General features: G+C 37.7%; 1 protein-coding gene across 5 annotated transcripts in view; it reads left to right on the forward strand.

Moving 5' to 3' along the window:
- Positions 1-23,734, forward strand: part of RIC1 (RIC1 homolog, RAB6A GEF complex partner 1) — a 142,499-nt gene that overhangs the window by 26,661 nt on the left and 92,104 nt on the right. For 4 of the 5 annotated variants that reach the window (XM_059411998.1, XM_059412000.1, XM_059411999.1 and 1 more), the window contains exon 2: positions 6,356-6,463. In XM_059411998.1, coding sequence (XP_059267981.1) covers positions 6,356-6,463 — 108 coding nt within the window. Of the gene's footprint in view, positions 1-6,355; positions 6,464-23,734 lie in introns of those variants that run through there. The other variant, XM_059412002.1, reaches the window with a different exon arrangement.

Here is a 23,734-nt window from a genome sequence, read left to right on the forward strand (position 1 = left end):
CAAACAGAGACAGTTTTATTTCTTCCTTTCTGACTTGGATGCTTTTTATTTCTTTCTCTTCACTAATTGGTCTGGCTAGGACATCCAGTACTATGTTGAATGGAGGTGGTGTTAGGCATCCTGGACTTGTTCCTGATCTTAGAGGAGAATCTTTCAATTTTCCCTGTTGGGTATGATTTAAGCTATAGGTCTTAAATGGCCTTCTTTACACTGAAGTACTTTATTTTCATTTATAGTTTAAAAGTTTTTCTTCTGAAAGGGTGTTGAATTTCATCACATACTTTTTCATCTATTGAGATGATTATGTGAATTTTATGCTTTATTCTGGTAACATGGTGTATCATATTAATTGACTTATATATTGACCCACACTTGCATCTCAAGAATATAAGTCAAATTTGGTTGTGGTGCATTTTTTTTTTTTTTTTATGTGCTGTTGAATTCACTTTTCTACTCATTCTTTGAGGATTTTTGCATCTGTAGTCAGAAATAGTAACCTATGATTTTCTTTACCAGTAGTGCCTTTATCTGGCTTTGTATCTGTGTATTGCAATCCTCATAAAATGAATTTGAAAGTGTTCCTCCTGCTTCAGTATTTTGATAGAGTTTGAGAAGGACTGGCATTAATTCTTCATTAAATGTTTGGTAGAATTTATCAGTGAAGCCATCTGGTCCTGCGCTTTTCTTTGTTGGGAGGTTTTTGATTAACAGATTTAATCTGCATACTGGTTATGGGTCTTTTCAGATTTTCTGTTTCTTCATGATTCAGTCTTGATAGGTTCTATATTCTAGGAATTTTCTTATTTCTTCAGTGTTGTCCAGTTTGCTGACATAGAGTTGTTTATAGTTATCTTTGTGATCCTTTGTATTTTTCTGGTATCAGTTGTCATGTCTTATTTTATATTTCTTTGAGTGTGTGTGTGTGTTTTTTTTTTTAGTAAGTCTAGCTGGAGTTTTGTCAGTATTATCTTTTCAAAAAACTTTTTTTTTCCTATTTACTATCCTTTATTTCACTTATTTCTGCTCTTATCTTTATAATTGTCTTCCTTTCTATTGATTTTGGACTTAGTTTCTTCTTTTCGTTTCTTGAGGTATATAAAATTAGTTTAATTCTAGATCTTCTGTTTTAATGTAGAGATTTATTGCTTTTAAACTCCCTTCTTTGTACTGCTTTTGCTATATCCCATGGTTTGGTATGTTGTATTTTAGGTTTTATCTGTTTCAAGGTATTTTCTAATTTCCTTTCTGGTTTCTTCTTTGACTCTCATTATTGTTCAAGGACGTGTTTAATTTCCACATATTTGTGAGTTTTCTTTCTTACTCTTTCTCTTTCCTTCCTTCCCTCCCTCCCATCCTTCCTTTTTCTTCTTCTTTCCTTCTTCTCTCCCTTCCTTCCTCCTTCCCTTGACTCCCCCCCCCCCTCTTTCTTTCCCCCCCCCCCCCCCCCCGCTTTTTTCCTGTTGATTTTTAATTCCATTCCATTGTGATCAAAAAAGATAGTTGATTTGATTTCAGTCTTAAATTTAAGACTTGTGATCTAACACGAGGTCTGTCCTGGTGAATGTTACATATACACTGAAGAAGAATTGTGTGTTCTGCTGTTTGCAGAAAGTTCTGCATAGACATGTTAGCTTCATTTGATCTGTAGTGTTGTTCTGGTCTTCAGTATCTTCGTAGATTTTTGTGTCCATGTTCTGTCCATTACTGGAAGTGGGATATTGAAATGCCCTACTATTGTACTGCTGTTTACTACTTTATTCAGTTCTGCACATATTTGCTTTGTTTATTTAGATGCTCTGATGTTACACATAATATACTAGTGTGTCTATTATTTATAATTGTTAGGTCTTCCTGGTGAATTTACCTTTTTATCATATAAGATCTTTTATCTTTTTTGACACTTTTTGACTTAAAGTCAGTTTTGGCTGATATAACCTTCTGTCTTCTCCTTTGGTTACTGTTTGCATGGAGTAACTTTTTCATCTTGTCGCTTTCAGCCTATGTATGGTTTCTGGTAAGCAAGTCTAGTGGTAATGAACTCTCTCAGCTTTTGTTTGTTTAGGAAAGACTATCTTGCCTTCATTTTTGAAGGACACTATTACTGGATATACTCTTCTTAGTTGGCAGCTTTTTTTCTTTCAGCTCTTTATCCCACACCCTTCTGGCTTGTAAGGTTTCTGCTGAGAAACCCACTTCTTGTATTATGAGGTTCCTTTTTACATGACAAGTTGCCTTTTCCTTGTGCTTTCAAAATACTCACTGCTTTTACTTTTGACAGTTTGATTATAATTTTTCTCAGTGTGTATTTCTTTGAATTTCTCTTTTTCAGGTTTTTCTGGGCTTCTTGGATCTGTATGTCCTTTTCCTCCCCCAGATTTGGGAATTTTTCAGACATTATTTTTTTGAATAAGGGTTCAGGTCATTACTCTTTATCTTTTCCTGCTGCGCATACATTGGTCTGCTTTTTTGGTGTCTGTCCCATAGGTTCCTTAAGCTTTCTGTATTCTTTTTCATTTTTTTCTTACTGGTCTTGTGATTGAATGATTTCCAGTGATGTTTCTTAGAGTTCCCTGATCCTTTCTTCTGCTTGATCTAGTCTGCTGTTGAACTTCTCTATTAAATTTCTTACTAAAGTTATATTCTTCAGCTTTATGATTTCTGTTTGTTATTATTGTATACTTTCTGTCTTTTTGTTGAAATTCTCACTTTGTTCATCCATTGTTCTTTCAACTGCAGCATTTTTATGATGGTTATTTTGAATTATCTTTCTGGTAAATCTTATAGCTGTGTTTCATTTGGGTCTGTTTTTGGAGATTAATCTTCTTTCCTTGGTTTGGAACACATTGTCCTATTTCTTCAACCTCCTTGACTGACTTTTGGTGTCTGTGCATTAGACAGAACAGTTACAGCCCCACTCTTCATGGACTGGTCTAATATTTTAGAAGACACCTCCCTGCCCCGCTGTCAGTCTGGCCAGAGATTCTGGTGACCACTCAAACCCTTCATGCTAGTCCAACACTCCTCCTCCTCCTCCTCTTCTTCTTTTTTTTCCTGTGTCTCTCAAGTGTCTAAGGTATGCTGAATCCCCTCAATGCACTGTAACAAGTGAACTAAAGCCATTCCTGAGGTGTCCTTCAGAAAAGGTGGATTGTTCTATGCTCCATCCAGTCTCTCCCTGTGGAGAAGGTGGCAGCTGTTCTCCCCACCCCCATCCACTAGCTCTGTGCTGAGTCAGGGGAGGGGCTATGGGAATTGCTACCCAAATTCTATTTCTGCTGTCACAATCTCCCTGGTGGCTAGATTAGCCAGGTCTTATCAATGTCTCATGAAAGGCAGGAGACCCTCTTCCCTCCCTTTGGGCAGCCCCCAGAAAATTGGGGCATTGGATTTGCGGGTTTTTCTCCTTCCCAAGTAGAAGCTGGAGGTGGAGAGTTTTATCCTGTGTTGGGGGTGGGGCTTCTGGCAGAAGGGTGTCCCATATCTCCCTAGCAGGTTTGGTGAGTCTGATTTTGTGTTCATCCAGCCTTCAGGTACCTGTCAGATATTAGATTCTGGATTTCTCACCAAAGGGAGTTTTTCTGTGAATTGTTCCTGAATTGATGTATTTGTTGGCGGGGAGAAGAGACCAGAGCTTCCTACTCTCCCATCTTGCTGATGTCACTCCTGCCAAGATACTGATTTTTAATTTTTAGTTGATATTTGAGGTACAAACAACTGATTTCTAGCAATCTTAATGTATTGGGGTTATTGCTAGCTTCTTAGAAACTTTTGAATTTTGCTTTTAGAGATTAAAGAAAGGTTTTAAGGGAATGATCTATGTAACACTTTACAAATGCTAATGTAAAAGAGGGTAGCGTAAAAACTGTATTCTAGTTGGTAAATGTGTCTGCTATAGGAATATACTTAGCAGTTCCAAACTAGTCTGTGCAAATAGTAGAGTTGAACAAAGAGCTAAATTAATTGTATGAAATGATAACAAAGAAAAGTTACAATTAAGGGACAAAGACTAGAACAAGCCACATTGTGCTTGATTATCCTCCATTGTTTCTGTGTGTAAATATGTACATATGTATACGTGGAAAGAAATGTAGAGATAATATGTCATATATGGTTTAGTATAAGTTTGTATGTTTTTCTACTGTATTTGCTGAGAGGACCTAGAAGCAGTGACACCCCACTAGCAATATTCATCTTGTTTCCAGATCTTGTTTTTCATTATTTTTAAAAATACTTTATTTATTTGACAGGGAGTGCATAAGCGGGGGTGGGGTAGCGGCAGATAGTGGGAGAACAGGCTCCTGGTTGAGCAGGGACCCCAGTGCGAGACTCGATCCTAGGACTCGGGGGTCATGACTTGAGACAAAGGGAGCCGCTTAACCAACTGAGCCACCCAGCTGCCCGCAGATCTTTTTTAAATACGATTCTCTAATAAAAATGAAACAGAGGTCTCTGGAAAAATGGCTGCTTCTGGGACAGTGGCAGGGAAAGTGCAAGGTGACCCTCTGGAACTTCTCATACTACCAGAAAGTGGATGTCCAGTTGTTTCAGCACCATTTGATGAAAACACTACGTGTTCTCCATTGTATTACCTTTGCTCTTTTGTTGGAGATCACTTGACTGGTTTTTTTTGTGGGTCTATTTCTGGGCTCTCTGTTCTGTTGATCTGTTTTCTGTTCTTTGGCCAATACCACATTGTCTTCATGACTGTGTCTTTGTAGTAAGTCTTGAAGTAGCCTCAAGTTCTTCAACTTAGTTCTTCTCCTTCAATATTGAGTTGGCCATTCTGGGTCTTTTGCCTCTCCATATAAACTTTATAGAGTCATCCTGTTGCTGTCTCTTAAATAATTTGCTGTGATTTTGATTTGGATTGTGTTGAGTCTGTAGTGCTAGTCCTAAGAACTAGCATCATGACAATATTGGATCTTCCCGTCCATGAACTTGGAATATCCCTCCCTTTATGTAGTTCATTTTAAATTGTTCATCAGAGTTTTGTAGTTTTCCTTATATAGATCTTTTACATATTTAATTAGATTTATGCCTAAATATATTTTGGATTGCTAATACAAATGCTGTTGTGTTTTTAATTTCAACTTCTGCTTGTTCATTGCTGTTAAATAAGCAGTTGGTTTTTTTTTCTTTAAAGATTTTATTTATTTATTTGACAGAGAGATCACAATTAGGCAGAGAGGCAGGCGAGAGAGGGTTGGGGGAAGCAGGCCCGCAGCTGAGCAGAGAGCCTGATGTAGGGCTTGATCCCAGGACCCTGAGATCCTGACCTGAGCTGAAGGCAGAGGCTCAACCCACTGAGCCACCCAGATGCCCCAACAATTGATTTTTGTAGGACCATCACATCCTGTAACCTTACTAATAATTGTCATCACCATGTTATTTTGTTGGTGGTTCCTTTGGATTACTATGTAGGCAGTTGTGTTATATATAAACAAACAAAATTGTACTTCTTCCCAATCTGTTACCTTTTATTTTATTTTCTTAGTACATTAGCAAGGACTTCCAGTGTGATTTTGAAAAGGAGTGGTGAGAGGGAGTGTCTTTACCTTGTTCTTGAGTTTAGCAGAAAAGCTTCTAGTTTCTTAACAGTGAGTATGTTGTTAGTTACAGGTTCGTTGTAGGTATTCTTTGTCAGATTGAAGAAGTTCCCCTTAGTCTTAGCTTATCAAGAGTTTTGATCATGAATGGGTACTGAATTTTGTTAAGTTCTTTTTCTTTGTGTATTGGTGTGATCATGTGGTTTTTCTTCTTCAGCCTGTTGATGTGTAATGGATTACATTAATTTTTGCATTTTGATCCAGCCTTACATACCTGGAGTAATTCCACTTGGTTGTAGTATTTAATTCTTTTTAACATTGTTGCATTAGATTTGCTAATATTTTGTTGAGAATTTTTACAGCTATATTTATGAGAGATATTGGTCTGCTGTTTTATATTCTTGTAATTTTTTGTCTGGTTTTAGTTTTTGACTGATGCTGACCTCAGAAAGAGTTAGGAAGTAATCTCTCTGCTTCTGTTTTCTGGAATAGATTGTGGAGAATTTGTATAATTTCTTCCTAAATGTTCGGTAGAATTCACTAGAGAACCCATCTTGCCTGTTTCTGTTTTTGAAAGTTACTTACTATCAATTTAATAACTTTAGTAGATACAGTTCTTTTCAGATCATTTTTCCTTTCGGTTCTTTTTAGTTGATTTGTTGGGCTAATTAGGGCTCATGGCTTCTGTTGTTATCTTTTAATACACATTTAGAATTATTAAAAGATTTTCAGAGTACTCCATGATAAATTATTTTAAATTTGTTTTGTATATATTTTATGGGATACTAATAAAATCTCTTTCCTTCCAGCCTAGTGTGTTAATTGTAACCTACAAGGAACCTGAAAAATCATCTTCTCAGTTCGGATCCTACAAACAAGCTGAATGGAGGCCAGATAGTACCATGATAGCTGTGTCAGTAAGTAGAGTTTTAAATTTTAATAGTGTTTTCTTGTGAAATCGTAACATTGCATCTGAACTTGATTATTTTAGCTGACTTCATTTCAGTCTTTCACACCCATTAGCATTTATCACTCATGATAGGAATTGCTGTACGATTCTTCTATTGCTATTCTTAATTATATCTTTTTGTGATTCTTCTGTTTCTTCCCATCCCCAAAATAGTGCCCTGCATCCTTTTCTCTTTATTCTTTTCATTTTCCTGTTTTGTCCTTGAAGTCTAATCCAAAATCATAAAGCTCTCACCTCTGTTCTCATGGGGATGCTTCCAAATTTATGTTTTAAGGCAGTCCTTAAGGATGTCTCACAAAAATGGTAGTAGTTATATTTCTTGTCACATTAAATTTTCATATCCCTTTGGATCTATTTCTGCATTTCTTCTCTGTTCCATTAATGTGCTTGGATCTGGTCAATTTTACCTTTTCCATCTGTGTTTTGTCACTGTCATTTTTTGGACTGTCATCATCTAATTTGAATAGCAGTCATATATATTAATTTTTATTGAGCACCTAGTATGTAAGTACTATTATAATCACTACATGTGGATCATTGCATTTAAATTTTAAATTGACACCTGAAATCCATACCGTTGTCTTTCATAATATATGAAATTATATTAAAAGCTGAGGAAATAAGTTTTATTCAAAGTTATACAGCTGGTGTGTATTGGAAAGAAGGGATTAAATTAGGTATTTAGATTCCATTTACTGTAAAGGCATAACTTCTAGTATGCTTTGCTTTATTGTGCATTGACGTTACTGCATATTTTATAAATTGAAGGTTTGGTAATTTTGGTAATTCTCACAATATTTCAAGACTTCATTATTGTTATAATTGTTATAGTCATTTGTGATCCGTGATCTTTGATGTTACTATTGAAATTGTTTTAGCGTGCCACAAACAGTGCCCACAAAGATAGCAAACTTAATCGATGAATCTAGTGACGGTGTGTGCTGTGACTGTTCTACTGTTCTACTGATCCACTGTTTCCCTGTCTTTCTCCGTGGGTCTCCCAGTCTCCTAAAAAACAATTATATGGAAATCAGGTTAGTTAATAACCCCACAATGGCCTGTAAGTGTTGAACTGGAAGGAGAAGCTGCATGCCTCTCGCTGTCCCCCGAAGGCTAGACGTGACTAAAGCTTGGTGAGGGAGGCATGTTGAAAGCTGAGGCCTCTGATGCCGGTTAGCCAAGTTGTGAATCGAAGGAAAAGCTCCTGAAGGAAATTGAAAGTCCTACCTCAGGAAATTGAAAGTGCTACACACGAACGATAGGAAAGTGAAACAGCTTTATTGCTGCTACAGAGAACCTTTAGTGGAGAAGAGGTCCAGCCAGCCACGACATTCTCCTCAGCCAAAGCAGAAGGCCCTGACTCCCTCCGGTTCCGTGCAGGCAGAGAGAGGGCAGGAAGCTGCAGGAACGAAGCCTGACACGAGCAGAGATCCGGGCTTGAGGTTTCAGGAAGGAGGCCGCGTCCGGGACCCGAAAGCGCAAGGTGAAGCAGCACGGGCTGCCGTGGGAGCTGCAGCAAGTGACCAGGAGATCCGGGTGATCCGGAAGATCGAGATCATTCCCGAAGGCGGCCACACTGACCAGCAGATTTTCAGGGTGGACGCAAGAGCCTCCCATGGGAAGAAGGTGCCATCAAGGACTTTCCCGGCTAGACAGGAGGAGTCAATGCTGCCTTGACAGCTTCCATGGACAGGCTGATCGTCTGGTCGGGGCCAGTGCGACAGGTGACTTTTAACGTGTGGCAGGTGCTGATTTATCACGTCTCCAGTCCTAGGGCCTTAGGAATTACGGCAAGTCTCCTCTGCCTGTGCTCTGTGAATGGAGCAGCAGAACCTAGAGGACAGGACACCTGTTCACAGCATGGTGTACTGCATGCTTAGCCCATTGTTGAGACCCGCCTAAGGAAAAAAAGAAAAAAGGTATCATCACTTAGCGACTGTGCACCTGATGGCCCCAGAGTTCTGATGGAGTCGGACAGCGAGCTTTACGTTGTTTTCATGTCTGCTAACACAGCAACTGTTCCGCAGCCCGTGAATCAAGGAGTCATTTCAAATGGAAATGTGTCTTTTTAAATTTTTTTAATTAATTATGTTCATTTTTTATTGGAGTATATCAGAGTGGTCTCCTAGTTTCAGGTGCGCAGGGGTGCAGTATCATGATTCAGCAGTGGTTACTCGGCGCCCATCAGGATAAGTGTGCTCTTGGTCCCCCGCATCGCTCCCCCATCCCCCCTCCCCTTCTGGCAACCCCCTCTGCCTGTCCCTCTGGCAACCACCAGTTGGCTCTCTGTACTTAGGAGTCTTTGTCTCTGTTTTATTTCTTACTCAAGTCTTCTTCCTTAAGGAGTACCTTTCGCAGGACTCTACCTGCTGTACGTAGTGATTCCTCGGATGGATCTGGGCAAGGTCAGTTGAAAACCTGGGAAAGATTCACCGTCCTAGATGCGCTGGAGAGCATTCATGATTCATGGGGAGCGGTCATCCTATCCGCGTTATCAGGAATTTGGAAGAAGTAGATTCCAGTGTTCATGGAGGACTTTGAGGGGCTCAGGACTTCAGAGGAAGAGGTCACTGCAGGAGTGGTGGAGGTAGCAAGAGGGCCAGGGTCAGAAGTGGAGCCGGAGGACGGGACGGACCCGCTGCCGACTCCGGATACAGCGTGAATGGATGAAGAGCTGCTGCTGACGAGCGAGCAGAGAAAGTGGTTTGTGGAGGTGGGATCTGCTCCCGGGGAAGGTGCCGCGGAGACTGTTGAAATGACAGCAGAGGGTTTAGAATATCGCATCCGCTTAGTGCATAGAGCAGCACGTGGGTTTGGGAGGTTTGTTTGACCCCACAATTGTGAAAGTTTTGTGAGTAAAAGCTATCAGACAGCATTGCGGGCTGCCCAGAAAGTTTCATGAAGGGAAGAGTCAGTCGATGCAGCAAACTTCATTGTTGTTTGAAGAAGTGGCCTCAGCCACCCTGACCTTCAGCAACTGCCACCCTGTTCAGTCAGCAGCCATGACCGGCAAAAAGATTTTGAGTTGCAGAAAGCTCAGATGATAGCGTTTTGCTAGCAATCAGGTATTTTTTAATTAAGGTATTACGTTGTATTTTTATTTTTATTTTCATTATTTTTAACGATTTTATTTATTTATTTGACAGACAGAGACCACAAGTAGGCAGAGAGGCAGGCAGAGAGAGAGGGAGAAGCAGGCTCTCTGTCGAGCAGAGACCGGGGCGAGGCTCAATCCCAGGACCCCGGGATCATGACCTGAGCCGAAGGCAGAGAGAGGCTTTAACCCACTGAGCCACCCGGGCACCCCAATTACGTTGTATTTTTAAACATAATGCTCTTGCATACCGAAAAATCAACAGTATAGTATAAATATAACTTGTATATGCGCTGGAATTCCTAATTTGTTTATTGTGAAATTCACTTTACTGACTTGTTCTGGAACTGAAGCCACAGCATCTCAGAGGTATGCCTGTCTTCTTAACTTCTACATTAACTTACCTCTCTGCTTTCTGTCCTTTTTTTAGTCTATGCTATGTAGTGATGACCAGGTTCATCATCATAAAATGGTCCACATTATCAAAATATAGAGGAGTTCCTCAGTTCTGCAGACTTCCAGCTACCTACCAGTCTACACTCCTGCCTGTTTTTGTAAGGATAATGGATTAAAAATAGTTCAGCATATTTAAATTATTAAGAAAAAGTCAAAGAGAAATATTTTTGACATCTGAAAATTATGAATTTTATTAAATTTGTTTATTAATTTGGAGTGTAATTAATATACAGTGTTAATTATTTTCAGGTTAAAAAAATTATTCAGTAGTTCTGTACATTTCTCAGTGCTCATCAGGATAAGTGTACTCTTGGGACGCCTGGTTGGCTCAGTGGGTTAATAGGCCTCTGCCTTCAGCTCAGGTCAGGGTCCTGGGATTGAGTCCAACATCAGGCTGTCTGCTCAGCAGGGAACCTGCTTCCCCTTCTCTCTACCTGCCTCTCTGCCTACTTGTGATTTCTGTCTGTCAAATAAATAAAATCTTTGGGAGAAAAAAAAAAGATAAGTGTACTTTTAATTCCCTTTATATATTTCACCCATCCTCCCCACACAACTCTTCTGCAGCAGTCACCAGTTTGTTCTCTCTTGTATTTTAGAGTCTGTTTTTTTTTCCCTCTTATTTCTTAAATTCTACAAATGAGTGCAAAACATATGGTATGTGTCTTTTTCTAACTTTCTTAGCGTTCTACTGTCCAGGTCCATCCATGTCGTTGTTGATGGCAAGATTTCAGTCATTTTTATGGCTGAGTAATATTCCATTGCATATATATGTACCTCACTTCTTTTTCCTTTCATCTGGGGATGGATTCTTGGGGTTGTTTCGTAATTTGTCTGTTATAAATAATGCTTCAGTAAACATGGGGGTGCGTATATTTTTTCAAGTAAGTGATATTTACCCAAAGAATATTTGGGTATTTACCAAATATTTTCATATTCTTTGGGTAAATACCCAATAGTGGAATTATTGGAACAGATGGGATTTCTATTTTTAATTTTTTAAGGAGCCTCCATATTACTTTCCACAGTAGTTGCTACAATTTGCATTCCCACCAGAAGTGCATGATTGTTCCTTTTCTCTATGTCTTCACTAACAGTTACTTCTTGTGTTTTTGTTTGTTTGTTTTGTCTGTTGGAGGCTCAGGTGGCACATGACTGTTCATAAAATGACTTCAGAGGTAGGAGCTCTTGTGTTTTTGGTTCTAGCTATTCTGACAGTAATAAGGTGATATCTCCCTGTGGTTTTGATTTGCATTTTCCTGATGATGAGTGATGTTGACCATCTTGTCATGTGCCTGTTGGCCATCTGTATGTCTTCTTGGGAAATAACGTCTGTGCAGGTCCTCTGCCCATTTTTAATTGGATTATTTGAGGGTTTTTTGGTTGTTGAGTTGTGTAAGTTTATATATTTTGGGTACTAATCCCTTATCAGATACATCATTTGCAAATACCTTATCCCATTTAGTAGGTGACTTTTGTGTTTTACTAGTTTCCTACCCTGTGCAAAAAGCTTTGTATTTTGGTTTCGTCTCTATAGTTTGTTTGCTTTTGTTTGCCTTGTCAGAGGAGACAATCTAGAGAAATGATTCTTTAGCCAAACTCAACTGAATTACTGCCTGTGTTTTCCTCTAGGGATTTTATGATCAGGTCTCACAGTTAGGTCTGTAATCCTTTCTGGGTTTAGTTTTGTGTGTGGTTTAAGAAGGTGGTTCAGTTTCATTCTTTTGTATGTCACTGTCCAGTTTTCCCAGCATTATTTGCTGAAGAGAGACTGTCTTTTCTCTATTGTATGTTCTTACCTTCTTTTTAAAAAGTGAATTGAGGGGCGCCTGGGTGGCTCAGTGGGTTAAGCCACTGCCTTCGGCTCAGGTCATGATCTCAAGGTCCTGGGATCGAGTCCCGCATCGGGCTCTCTGCTCAGCAGGGAGCCTGCTTCCTCCTCTCTCTCTCTGCCTGCCTCTCTGCCTACTTGTGATCTCTGTCTGTCAAATAAATAAATAAAATCTTAAAAAAAAAAAAAAAAGTGAATTGACCATGTAATTGTTGGTTTATTTCTGGGCTCTTTATTCTGTTATATTGATCTATGTGTCTTTGTGCCAGTACCATGCTATTTTGATTACGACAGCTTCATTGTATATGTTGTAGTCTGGAATTGTGATTACCTACAGCTTTGTTCCTCTTTTTCAAGGTTGCTTTGGCTATTTGGGTTCTTTTGCAGTTTCATACAAATTGTGCCTTTTTTTTTTTCCTAGCTCTGTGAAAAAAAGTTGTTAATATTTTGATAAATACTGCATTAAATCTGTAGATTGCTTTAGGTAGCATGGACATTTTAACAATATTGGTTCTTCCAGTCCATGAGCATGGAATATCTTTCCATTTGTTTGTGTCACCTTCAGTTTCTTTCATTGGTGTTTTATAGTTTTCAGAGTCTTAAGTCTTACCTCGGTTAATTTTATTCTTAGGTATTTTATTCTTTTTAGTGTAATTGTAAATGGGATTATTTTCTACATTTCTTTTTCTGCTACTTCATTATTAATTATAGAAATGAACAAAATTTCTTTTTTTTTTGTTTTTAAAGATTTTATTTATTTATTTGACAGAGAACACAAGTAGCAGATAGGCAGGCAGAGAGAGAGAGAGAGAGAAGCAGGCTCTGCACTGAGCAGAGAGCCTGATGCGGGGCTCAATCCCAGGGTGCTGGGATCATGACCTGGGCCGAAGGCAGAGGCTTTAACCCGCTGAGCCATCCAGGCGCCCCAGAAACTAACAAAATTTCTATATATTAATTTAGTATCATGACTTTACTGAATTCGTTGATCAGTTCTAGTAGTACTTTGGTAGGTGGAGTCTTGAGGATTTTCTATATGTAGTATCATGTTATCTGCGAATAGTGAAAGTTTTACCTTACTAATTTGATTTTTTTCTTTTCTTTTTGGTCTAATTGGTGTGGCTAGATCTTTGACTACTATGTTGAATAAAAATGGTGAGAATGGACATTTTTGTCTTATTATGTTGAGGTATTTTTACTCTAAAATTTCTTTGAGAGTTTTTATCCTAGATGAAAGTGATGCTTTTGTCAGATGCTTTCTCTGCATCTATTGAAATGATCATATGACTTTTATCCTTTGTCTTGTTAATGTGATGTATCATGTTGATTTTGAGCTTACTGAACTACCTTTACTTCCCTGGAATAAATCCCACTTGATTGTGATGAGTTTTTGTTTGTTTGTTTGTTTGTTTTTTTAATGTACTGTTGTATTCTGTTTGACAATACTTTGTTGTGGATTTTTCACCTGTGTTCATCAGAGATAGTGGTTTTTAATTTTCTTTCTTTGTAATATCTTTGTCTGGTTTTTGTATTTGGGTAATGCTGGCCTCATGGAATAAATTTGGGTAATGCTGGCCTCATAGAGTACTTGGGAAGCTTTTGTTTCTCTTCTGTTTTGGGGGGAATAGTTTGAAAAGAATAGGTATTAACTCTAACTGTTTGGTAGAGTTTACCAGAGAAGCTTTATGGACTTTTGTTTGCTGGGAGTTTTTTAATTACTGGTTCAGTTTCTTTGCTGGTAATTGATCTGTTCAAATCTTCTATTTTGTCCTGCTTTCATTTTGAAGATTAATATATTTCTAGGTATGTATCCATTTCTTCTAGGTCATTCACTTTGTGGGCCTGTAATTTTTTATAATATTCTCCTGAAATCCTTTGTATTTCTGTGGTGTCTGTTGTTAATTCTCCTCCTTCATCTGATATTAGTTACTTGAGTTCTCTCTCTCTTGTTTTCATGAGTGTTTTGATGAGTCTGGCTAAAGGTTTACCAATTTTGTTTATCTTTTCAGTGAACCGGCTCCTGGTTTCATTGACCTGTTGTACAGGTGTGTGTGCATGTGGGGGGGTCTGTGTATGTATTTTTGCTCTAGTCTTTATTATTTATTTTCTTCTACTGGCTTTGGGTTTTCTTTGTTTTTTTCCTCTCTCCTCTACCTTTAAGGTTAGTTGAAGGATTTTCTTGTTTTTTGAGGTAGGGTTGTGTTGCTATAATCTTTCCTCTTAGAATTTTGCCACATCCCAAAGATTTTAGGCTCTTTATCTTTAGTTTTCCTTGTTTCCATGTAGGTTTTCATTTCTTGTTTGATTTCTTCATTGACCCATTCAATGTATAGTAACATGTTATTTATTCTCCTTGTTGTTTGTTCTTTCCAGATTTTTACTTGTGATTGATTTCTAGTTCTATTCCCTTATGTTCAGAAAAAATGCATGATATGATTTCAGTCTTTTTAAAAATTTATTGAGATTTGTTTTGTGCCCTAATGTGTAATCTGTTTTGGGGAGGTATACCACATGTGTATGAAAATAATGTGTAATCTATTGGTTTTGGATAGAACATCCTGAGTATTTTTTTAGGTCCATATGGTCCAGTGTGTTATTGAGAGCCATTGTTTCCTTGTTCACTTGTCTGGTTGACCTGTCTGTTGATGCAAGTGGGGTGTTAAAGTCTTCTGCTGTTACTATATTACTGTTGATTTCTTTCTTTATGTCTGCTGCTAGTTGATTTATGTATTTTGGAGCTCGCACATTGAGTGCATCAATAGTTAAAATTGTTGCATGCTCCTGTTGGATTGTTCCTGTATCATTTTGTAGTGTCCTTTGTTTCTTGTTACAGTCTTAAATTCTAAATTCTTTTTTTTCTTTTTTTTTTTCCTTTGGATATAAGGATCGGTTCTTCAGCTTTCTTTTCATTTATCTTTGCATGTAAATGTTTTCCATCCCTTCCCTTTGAATATGCATGTGTCTTTAGGTCTGAAGTAAGTGTTAGGCAGCATAAAGATGGCCCTTACTTTTTTATCCATTCAGTCAACCAATATCTTTTGACTAGAACATTAATCCATTTACATTTAAGGTAATTATCATTAGATATGTACTTAATGGCATTTGTTACTTGTTTAATGGTTGTTTTTGTAATTGTCTGTTTTTCCCTTGCTCTCGTATCTTGTGTTTGGATGTCCTTTAGCAATATGCTTTTATTCCATTCACTTTTTTAAAAAAAAGATTTTATTTATTTATTTGACACAGAGAGAGCACAAGTAGGCAGAGTAGTGGATAGAGGGAGAGGGAGAAGCAGGCTCCCTGCTGAGCAGAGAGCCCAATGTGGGTTTGGATCCCAGGACCCTGGAATCATGACCTGAGCCGAAGGCTGCCACTTAGCCCACTGAGCCACTCAGGCACCCCTTCATTCACTTTTTGTGTGTCTGTTACAGGTTTTTGATTTGTGGTTATCATTAGGTTCATATATAGCATCTTATGCAGATGACACTTAAGTTTGAACCCATTCTAAAAGCACTGAATTTTTACTTCTGTGCATGTTTTATGTGATTACATACTTCATACCATTTTATTTTGTATATTCCATGACTGAATTTTATGGGTATAATTGATACTACTGATTTTGTGCTTTAATTGCTGCACAGGTTTTTTTTTTTAAGTGATTAATCTATGTTTATATTTACCTGTGGAATTTCATAACTTTCTTACTGCTGATTATTGCCTTTTCACTCAAAAAATTCTCTTTACTATTTCTTGTGAAGCTGACTTAATGGTGATTAACCCCTGTAACTTTTGTTTGTTTGGGAAACTCTGTCCTGTTCTGAATGATGACCTTTCTGGGTAGATACTCGCAGTTCCACATTTTATTCTTTTCAGGACTTCGATCACGGCACTCTCTTCTAGCCAGCGGTTTCTGCTGAAAAACCAGAGAGATTTTCATCTATTACTTATTTAGATAAATTTTCTGCCCCTTTTTCTCTCTCTACTCTTTCTGGGATCCTTATAAATTGCATGCTAATATGCTTGATGATGTTGCTGGTTTACCTGTACAGATTTTCACTTTTTATTGTTCTTTTACTTTTTGCTGCTCAGCTGCGTTGCTTTCTATTATTCTGGACTCCAGGTCACTTATGGGTTCTTCTGCCTCCTCTAATCTACTGTTCATTCCCTCTAACGTATTTTTTTTCCAGTAAGCCCTCCAGGGTATTTTAAAATTTATTGCAGTATTCCCAGCTCACTGAAATTAATAGAAAAATTAGAATATTTGAAGAATATCTTCATAAAAATAAAAAATGAAAATGAAGGTACAACCAAAGTAAGTTTAGCTGGTTTTTAATGCATTGAGAAATGTTACAGTACTGCTCATTTTATTTGAATAGTCAGTGTAGAGTGTGAAATGACCGAGAATTACTCCCTGTGAATAACCCGTATGGGAGAACTTCAGGTGAAAAGATTTTAAAGAAGTTGAGAAAACACTAATCAGTACAACCTGAAGTAGAGTCCACTATGGTGTGTTTTAACTGATAGTGACAAAAATACACGCGGATCAGAAAAAGGCTTAGTTGGACAGCTTACACAGCTAGTCCACATGGAGGTGTTGAATGCCCATGGCCATTTTAAGTTGCTAAAAATTGAAGCTGGAGATCCTGACCTGCCCAGTTCCATGGATGTTTGATGACTTAGCAATCAGAGGTAAAGATTTATTGTGATTTTTTTTTTTTTTAGACATTGGGGCTGATTTTGAGATTTTTTGAGAGGAACCACTCATCAGACACTCACTTACTCACCAGACACTGACTAATCTGGCAGGTAACTTTTGCTGCAAACTTGGTAATGCTTCCACCTGAATTCAGTCAGAGCTACAAGTCAGTGCTTATATGTGAGATTCATATCTGAGATTTATATTTATACATCAAGTCATTTTGGTGACAACTACTATTGTTTGAATCATAGGAAACGTCAGGCTGCTTTTTTATTTCCCCTGCTGTCAAAAATTAAAAACTAAGGTATGTATTTCCAACAAAAATTAGCAGTAGATATATTTTCTGAGCTTGTACCCAGTTCCAATAGCATATTTCAGAACTTGATGCAATTGGAAAGAAGATGTCCATATTTCATAATCCATTTAATTGTGCAAATGAGGAGTGTTTTCACTCAGCCTTCATTTGGAAGTGATTAATCTACCACGTAAAGTCATGTTAAAAAGCAAACATCAGGAGAAGAATATAGTAGACTTGCATACGTACCTACCAGTTGATGACTATATTAAGTTAAAATCATTTGCTCAGGGATTCGTATCAGTATTTGGCACTACTTATGAGAAAAAAACTTCGAATAGAATATGTAAGCTCTCATTCTAGTCCAGTAATTAATAGAAGAAACTTTACAGTCAGTTTTGATGAGGGGGAGCACTGACTTTAAACCCCAGTTAAGCAAGAATTTTATCCCTATAAAAAGAATTTCATTCTTTTTAGTGGATTTGTATTACAAAGAAAATTTGTGCTCTGTTTTCATTACCATTATATTTAGATTTTTTTAAAGGTAAAATTTATGAGAACTTGTTTTCTCTCTGTATTATTCTCTTTTGTTTTTCTATATATATTGTGCTTTGATATCTTGAGGCCTTGTGGACCCTGGAGGGATAGCCTTTCCCAAGGCCAGGCAATTTCTAGAGATAGTAAAAGACTCACCTATTAGTGCGCTTTTGATATGCACACCAAACAATACATAACCTCTACCCCCAGACATCATCCTTACAGAGCTCTTACACTATGGCCACTGTTCCCTCTGCCCTCATTACCCGTGGGCCAGGAACAGGTAACTAGAGACAGTCCCTATGTCCTAGTAAAGAGAAAATTAGTCTTGTTGGCTTTCTTTTTAGAGCAGAAATAATTTCACATTAATTTATCAACCTTTTACACTGTACTCAATATTAAGAAAACAAAGAAGGTAGAAGAAATTATTCCTTCCTTCAATTTGTAGAGATAAAATGCATATACAGAAGAAAAGATAAAGCCTTCTATTTTTTTGGCTATCGAGAATCCATTTTTTATTTGGCATAGTTATTGTTTATAGTCTTTTTTTTTTCCCTTAAGATTTTATTTTTAAGTAATCTCTACACCCAGTGTGGGGCTCGAACTCACAACCGCAAGATCAAGAGTTGCATGCTCGACTGACTGAACCACCCATGCGCTCCTGTTTAGAGTCTTTATCTACAACTTTGTGGAGATGTGGCAATGAATGTAATTTTAACTTGCGGCTTAAATATACTGAGAAAAAGCTGACCTGGTCCAAGTGATTTATCATCTCTATTTGTATAATTTAAGACATGAATTTGTTTTAGCTCATGAATTTTTAAATACATAAAAGATCGTTAAGTGGAGTTGATGAAGAATAAATTTTATTTTTTAGAGTATTTTTAGGTTCACAGCAAAACTGAGGGGAAGGCATAGAGATTTTCTTGGTATCTCCTCCCCCAGCACCCCTCCCCACCCCCTATTATCCACATCCCCCACCAGAGTAGTACTTCGTTACTACGGAGGAACCTGCTTCCACACACCATTATCACCTGGAATCCCTAGTATCCATTATGGTGCACTTTTGGTGTTGTACATTCTGTGGGTTTGGACAAATATAATGGCATGCCCACCAGTGTATATACAGAGTAGTTTCACTGCTTGAAAAATCCTCTGCTCTACCTGTGATCCCTTTTTCTGTAACCTTTGCAGGTACTGATCTTTCTCATTCTTTTCCTAATTTTGCCTTTTCCCAAATGTCCTGTGTTTGGAATCATACAGTGTGTAGCCTTTTCAGATTGGCTTCTTTCACTTGGCAATATGCATTTAAGGCTCCTCTATGTCTTCATGGCGTGGTAGCTCATTTCTTTTTAGCACTGTATATATTCTTGTTTGGGTACACCACAGTGTTTTTATCCATTCACTTACTGAAGAACATCTTGGTTGCATCCAAATTTTGGCAGTTATGAATAAAGCAGCTGTAAACATCTACTTGCAGGTTTTTGTGTGGATACACGTTTTCAACGCCTTTGGGTAAATACCAAGAAGTGTGTTTGCTGGTTTGTATGGTAAGACTATGTGTAGTTTTGAAAGGTACTGCCAAACTGGCCTGTGTGGTAGCCTTACCATTTTGTACTCCTGTCTGCAATGAGTGAGAGTCCCTGTTGTTCCACATCTTTAACAGTATTTGGTGTTGTTAATGTTTTGGATTTTGGCTGTTGTGATAGGCATATGGTGATATTTCATTCCTTAAATTTGCTTTTTCCTGATTAACTTTATGATGTGGAGCATCTTTTCATAAAACGCTTATCTGCCATCTGTGCATTTTGATGAGGTGTCTGTGAAGGTGTTTGGCCTAGTTTTTAATTGAGTAGTTTTCGTTTTCTTGAACTTTCTGAGTTCTTTATTTTGGATACCCGTCCATTCTCACGTATGTCTTTGTTAAGTACTTTCTTCCACTTCGTGGCTTGTCTTTGTATTCTTTTGACTGATTTTGGTAGAGAACACATTTTTAACTTTAAATGAAGTCCAGTTTATCTCTTCTTTCTTTGGTATCATGCCTTTGGTGTTATATCTAAACGTTTGGTGTTGTATCTAAACCTAAGGTCACCTAGATTTTCTGTTATCTTCTAGGAGTTTTATAGTTTTAAGAATTGGATTTTTTGGAAGTTTTAATTTTTATTTTTAAATTTTAAATTATTTTAAAAAATTTATTTGTGTGGAGAGAGAGAGAGAGAGAGCAGGTGTGCCCAAGCAGGGGGAGTGGCAGGCAGAGGGAAAAGCAGGCTGCCCACTGAGCAGGGAACCCAGTGCAGGACCCTGGGATCATGACCTGAGCTGAAGGCAAACACTTAACCAACTGAACCATCCAGGCATCCCTAAAGTTTTAATTTTTAAGTTATAATGTTAATACATGTTTGATGAAGAAAACCTGAGAAACACAAGAAAAAAATCACCAATAATTCCAACAGTCACAGATAATCGTTAATTTTTATTTATATCCATATATCTTTTTATGAATATTTGGAGATACTTATTTAATAACAATTAGAATATGAAAACTGTTGAAGTCTATTTATCTTTAAATACAAAGTGATATTACTGTAAGTGCTAATGTCACTTATTAATGGGGAGCATATTTGATAAATCTAAGTCCCACATATACAGGATTATCTAAAACATTCTTTATGAAAAGCAATCATAGGGGCGCCTGGGTGGCTCAGTGGGTTAAGCCGCTGCCTTCGGCTCAGGTCATGATCTCAGAGTCCTGGGATCGAGTCCCGCATCGGGCTCTCTGCTCGGCAGAGAGCCTGCTTCCCTCTCCCTCTCTCTCTCTCTCTGGCTGCCTCTCTGTCTACTTGTGATTTCTCTCTGTCAGATTAATAAATAAAATCTTTAAAAAAAAAAAAAAAAAAAAAAAGAAAAGCAATCATATAGTTTTATAATCTGCTTTTTTGACATACTGTATCATGAACATTGTCTCACTTCAACATTTTTCTGTAACTTGATTTGGACTGCATACCATCGTAACTTACAGAGGAGTGGATTTTAAAGTTGATGAATAGGTATAAGATTTTTCATAATTTACACCGAAATTGGGATCTTGATTTACACATTACTCTGTAATTTGATTTTTTTTTCCACTTAGTATATTATGACTGTTCTTCCATGTTAGCATATTACACTTCTAACTTAATAATTTTATAATTTGTATAATATTTCACAGTGTGGAAGTTTCTTATTTACTCTTCTTTTTTTGATGGACTTTTGGCAACTACAAGCAGTGATATAATAAACATTATTATACATATATCCTTTTTGTGTTGGTACATTTATTTCTTTAGGGCAATTTTCCCTATGTAGTAGTAGTAGTCAAAGGATACATCTTTATTTTTCTTAATTAATGTTGCCGAGTTATTTTTCAGCAAAATTACATCCGCTCCAGAGTTATTCCTAAGTTTTTATAAGATTCCTGTTTTCCTGCTTTTATGTCTAAAATGGATGAAAAATGGTCTTGTCATTTTAATTCTATTTGTTTCATTGCTGGTGAGGTTTCACCATCTCTTGATGTATGATTTAGCTCTTTGCAGTTTTGTTTCTGCAGATTGCCTGTGTTTATCCATTTTTTTAACCTAGAATATTCCATGTTAGTTTGATGTTCTTTTCACTGTAGCTCCAGGTTCCAAGAGTGTTTTCTGCATATGGTAGGCATTCATACATAAATTAAGTAAATACTATCTGAGCATTCCATTCTTTAACCACAGTAAAGGATATTCTGTCTAGCTGTAGGATTCTTAGATTTGAGATTCTTTTTTTCTGGTCATAAGGTATTGTTCCAATATCTTCCGGTTTCTAGTGTTACTGGTGAGAAGTCTAGTGATAATCTTTTCTCCTTCCTTGGTAGGCAACTGCGTCATCTTTTTCTTTGTATGATTTTTCTCTTTTTGATTAAAATTCAGTTGTTTTTGCTTATTATCTGTAGATACATATCCTTTCATATTACACTGTCTCCTTCTGTCCCCCTCCCCTCCACCTTCCTATTAAACTTGAATCTCAGATGTAGTGAGAGAGTTTTCTTCTCTTATTCTCTAATCAATTTGAGTTTGTTCTTCATGTGTCTTATTTCCAGTGGTGATTTTTTCTCTTTGTTTTGTGTCATGTAATTGTTTCTGTTTGATCTTCAGGAGTAAAATCTTTGGCTCCCATAAAGGGTTATTCTTTATCACTTATTCTTTGATTTTCCTAGTAGGAAATGTTTAGTTCTGAAAAGTCTTGTTTATGTTCTCATAGTACCTCCTGAGAACCCTCAATTTTTTCTCTATAGTTTGCTTCCATTCTTCTCATTTGTGTGGCCCATTAGTAGGATCCATCTATTTTAGCTGTTTCATTTGTTAACAGAGCTTCCAGTATAAATGGAACTTAACTTTCTTGTGTTCCATCAGCCACCCATAGGGGTCAGGCTTTCATGTGGGTCTCTCTGACAGTGCAGACCCCCAGATGTTGGCTAAAATGACAGCTTGCAGAGGTAGACAAGCTCCTAAAGTCTTGTTCTCTCTCAAGGGTTATTATTAGTCTCCTCTACTGTCTGGTGGTGTGTGTGTAGGCGGGGTGGGTGGGGGGAAGCTAATGGCTTTTTCAGACCAGGAGGTGTGGCAGTGGTTCAGTTCACCATTGCAGCCTCTACCCTAAGCCTCCTGAAGTCATCAGGGTTATGTGGACAGCCTGTGTCCATGTCCAGGATCAGTCACATTCAGCCTTGGGGGGAGTAACCATGGGATTCTGCATTTTACGTTCCTTAGAGAACTTTGAAATCCCAGATCTTTGCTATTCTTTACTCCTTGAGGCACTCAGCAAAGGCTTCCCTCTGCCTAGTCCCTTAGCATGTATTCTCTCCCACAAGAACTCAAGAGATCTTGGTGACCTGGTTACCTTCAGACTCATCCAGCACACACTTTGGCAACTGTACTCTGAGAGAAGGAAGAGTGATTAAGAATGTGGGCTCAGTCTGTCTTAACAGGATCCAGAAGTTAAGCCATTTCTATTGTCCAACTTTTTGTTTGCCTCTGTCTACAAAAGAGATTATTTTTAACTTTCCAAAGAGATTATTTTAAATTTTCTTTTCTTCTTCTTCTCCCCCTCCTCCTCCTCCTCCTCCTCTTTCTTTTTAAAGAGAGAAAGGTGAGTGAGCTGGGGGGAAGAGGGACAGAGAGAGAGAGAGAATCTCAGGCAGGCTCCACACTGGGCCACCCAGGTGCCCCTTAATTTTCATTTCTTACAATGTAATGTAGGCTAAAACAGATGGAGAAATTCTCATCAATCATATGGTAGAAAGGCCACTGATATTTTTGTAATCTGTTCAGTAAGACAGGCACTCTTCTTTGTAAATAACCATTTGTACTAAAAGATAATCTATCAAGGTGAATTTGGGAATAATATTTGGGGCACATGGATGACTTAGTTAAGTGTCTGACTCTTGATTTTAGCTCAGGTCATGATCTTAGGGTTGTGGGATTGAGCCCCTGCCTCAGGCTCCACGCTCAACAGAGAGCCTGTTTGAGATTCTTTTCCTCTCCCTCTGTGCTCTCTCTAGAATGAATGAAAATAAAAAAGTTAATTGTATACAACCATGGAATGGGTATCGGGTAAGTGAACTTTCCAGGTAACCAAACTTTGATTGGATTCTGAAGCTTTACTGATTTTGATGGTCCTTCTCCTCAAATGTATTACACATTTTCTTAGCCTCTTACGTGAAATACGTTGATTATAAATTAACTACTGAAGATTCAGAGTTATGGTAGCAAATTTTGGGGGTGTCTAGTATGTTCTAGGCTGTATTTAAATGCCTTATGTGTATTAAAATTCATTCTTCATAACAGTTTTCTAAAGTAGATTATTTTTGCCCATCATATAGCTGAGCTAAGAAAGGTTAAGTAACATGCCCAAGATCACAGAGATACCATGTACCTAAGAGCATATGTCTGATAATGGAATTCTAAGCCATGCAGCCTTGTTCTAGAGGTCCAAAGTCTTAATTCTGCTTTACTGCCTTTCACTGTTAGCCTGGTTATTTATTCCTACTAGCTCTTACGGAATGAAGCTGAACCTACAAGGTACTTTGAAACTTGCTTTCACAAAATGTTATTGATAGAATGTGTAAGGAAGGATACACAGTTGCATGACCATGTACCTCTGCAAATTAAGTCAGGGCCAGAGCAGCCACACTGGGTACTTTCCTTACAGTCTGACCTTCCCCACTCAAGTATTGTCACTGTGTACTCTCACTTGTCAGTTAATACAAAATTCAATTTCTGTATCACCAACAGAACCATAGTC

Source organism: Mustela nigripes, chromosome 9 (assembly GCF_022355385.1).
Source record: "Mustela nigripes isolate SB6536 chromosome 9, MUSNIG.SB6536, whole genome shotgun sequence".
Classification (NCBI taxonomy): Eukaryota; Metazoa; Chordata; class Mammalia; order Carnivora; family Mustelidae; genus Mustela; species Mustela nigripes.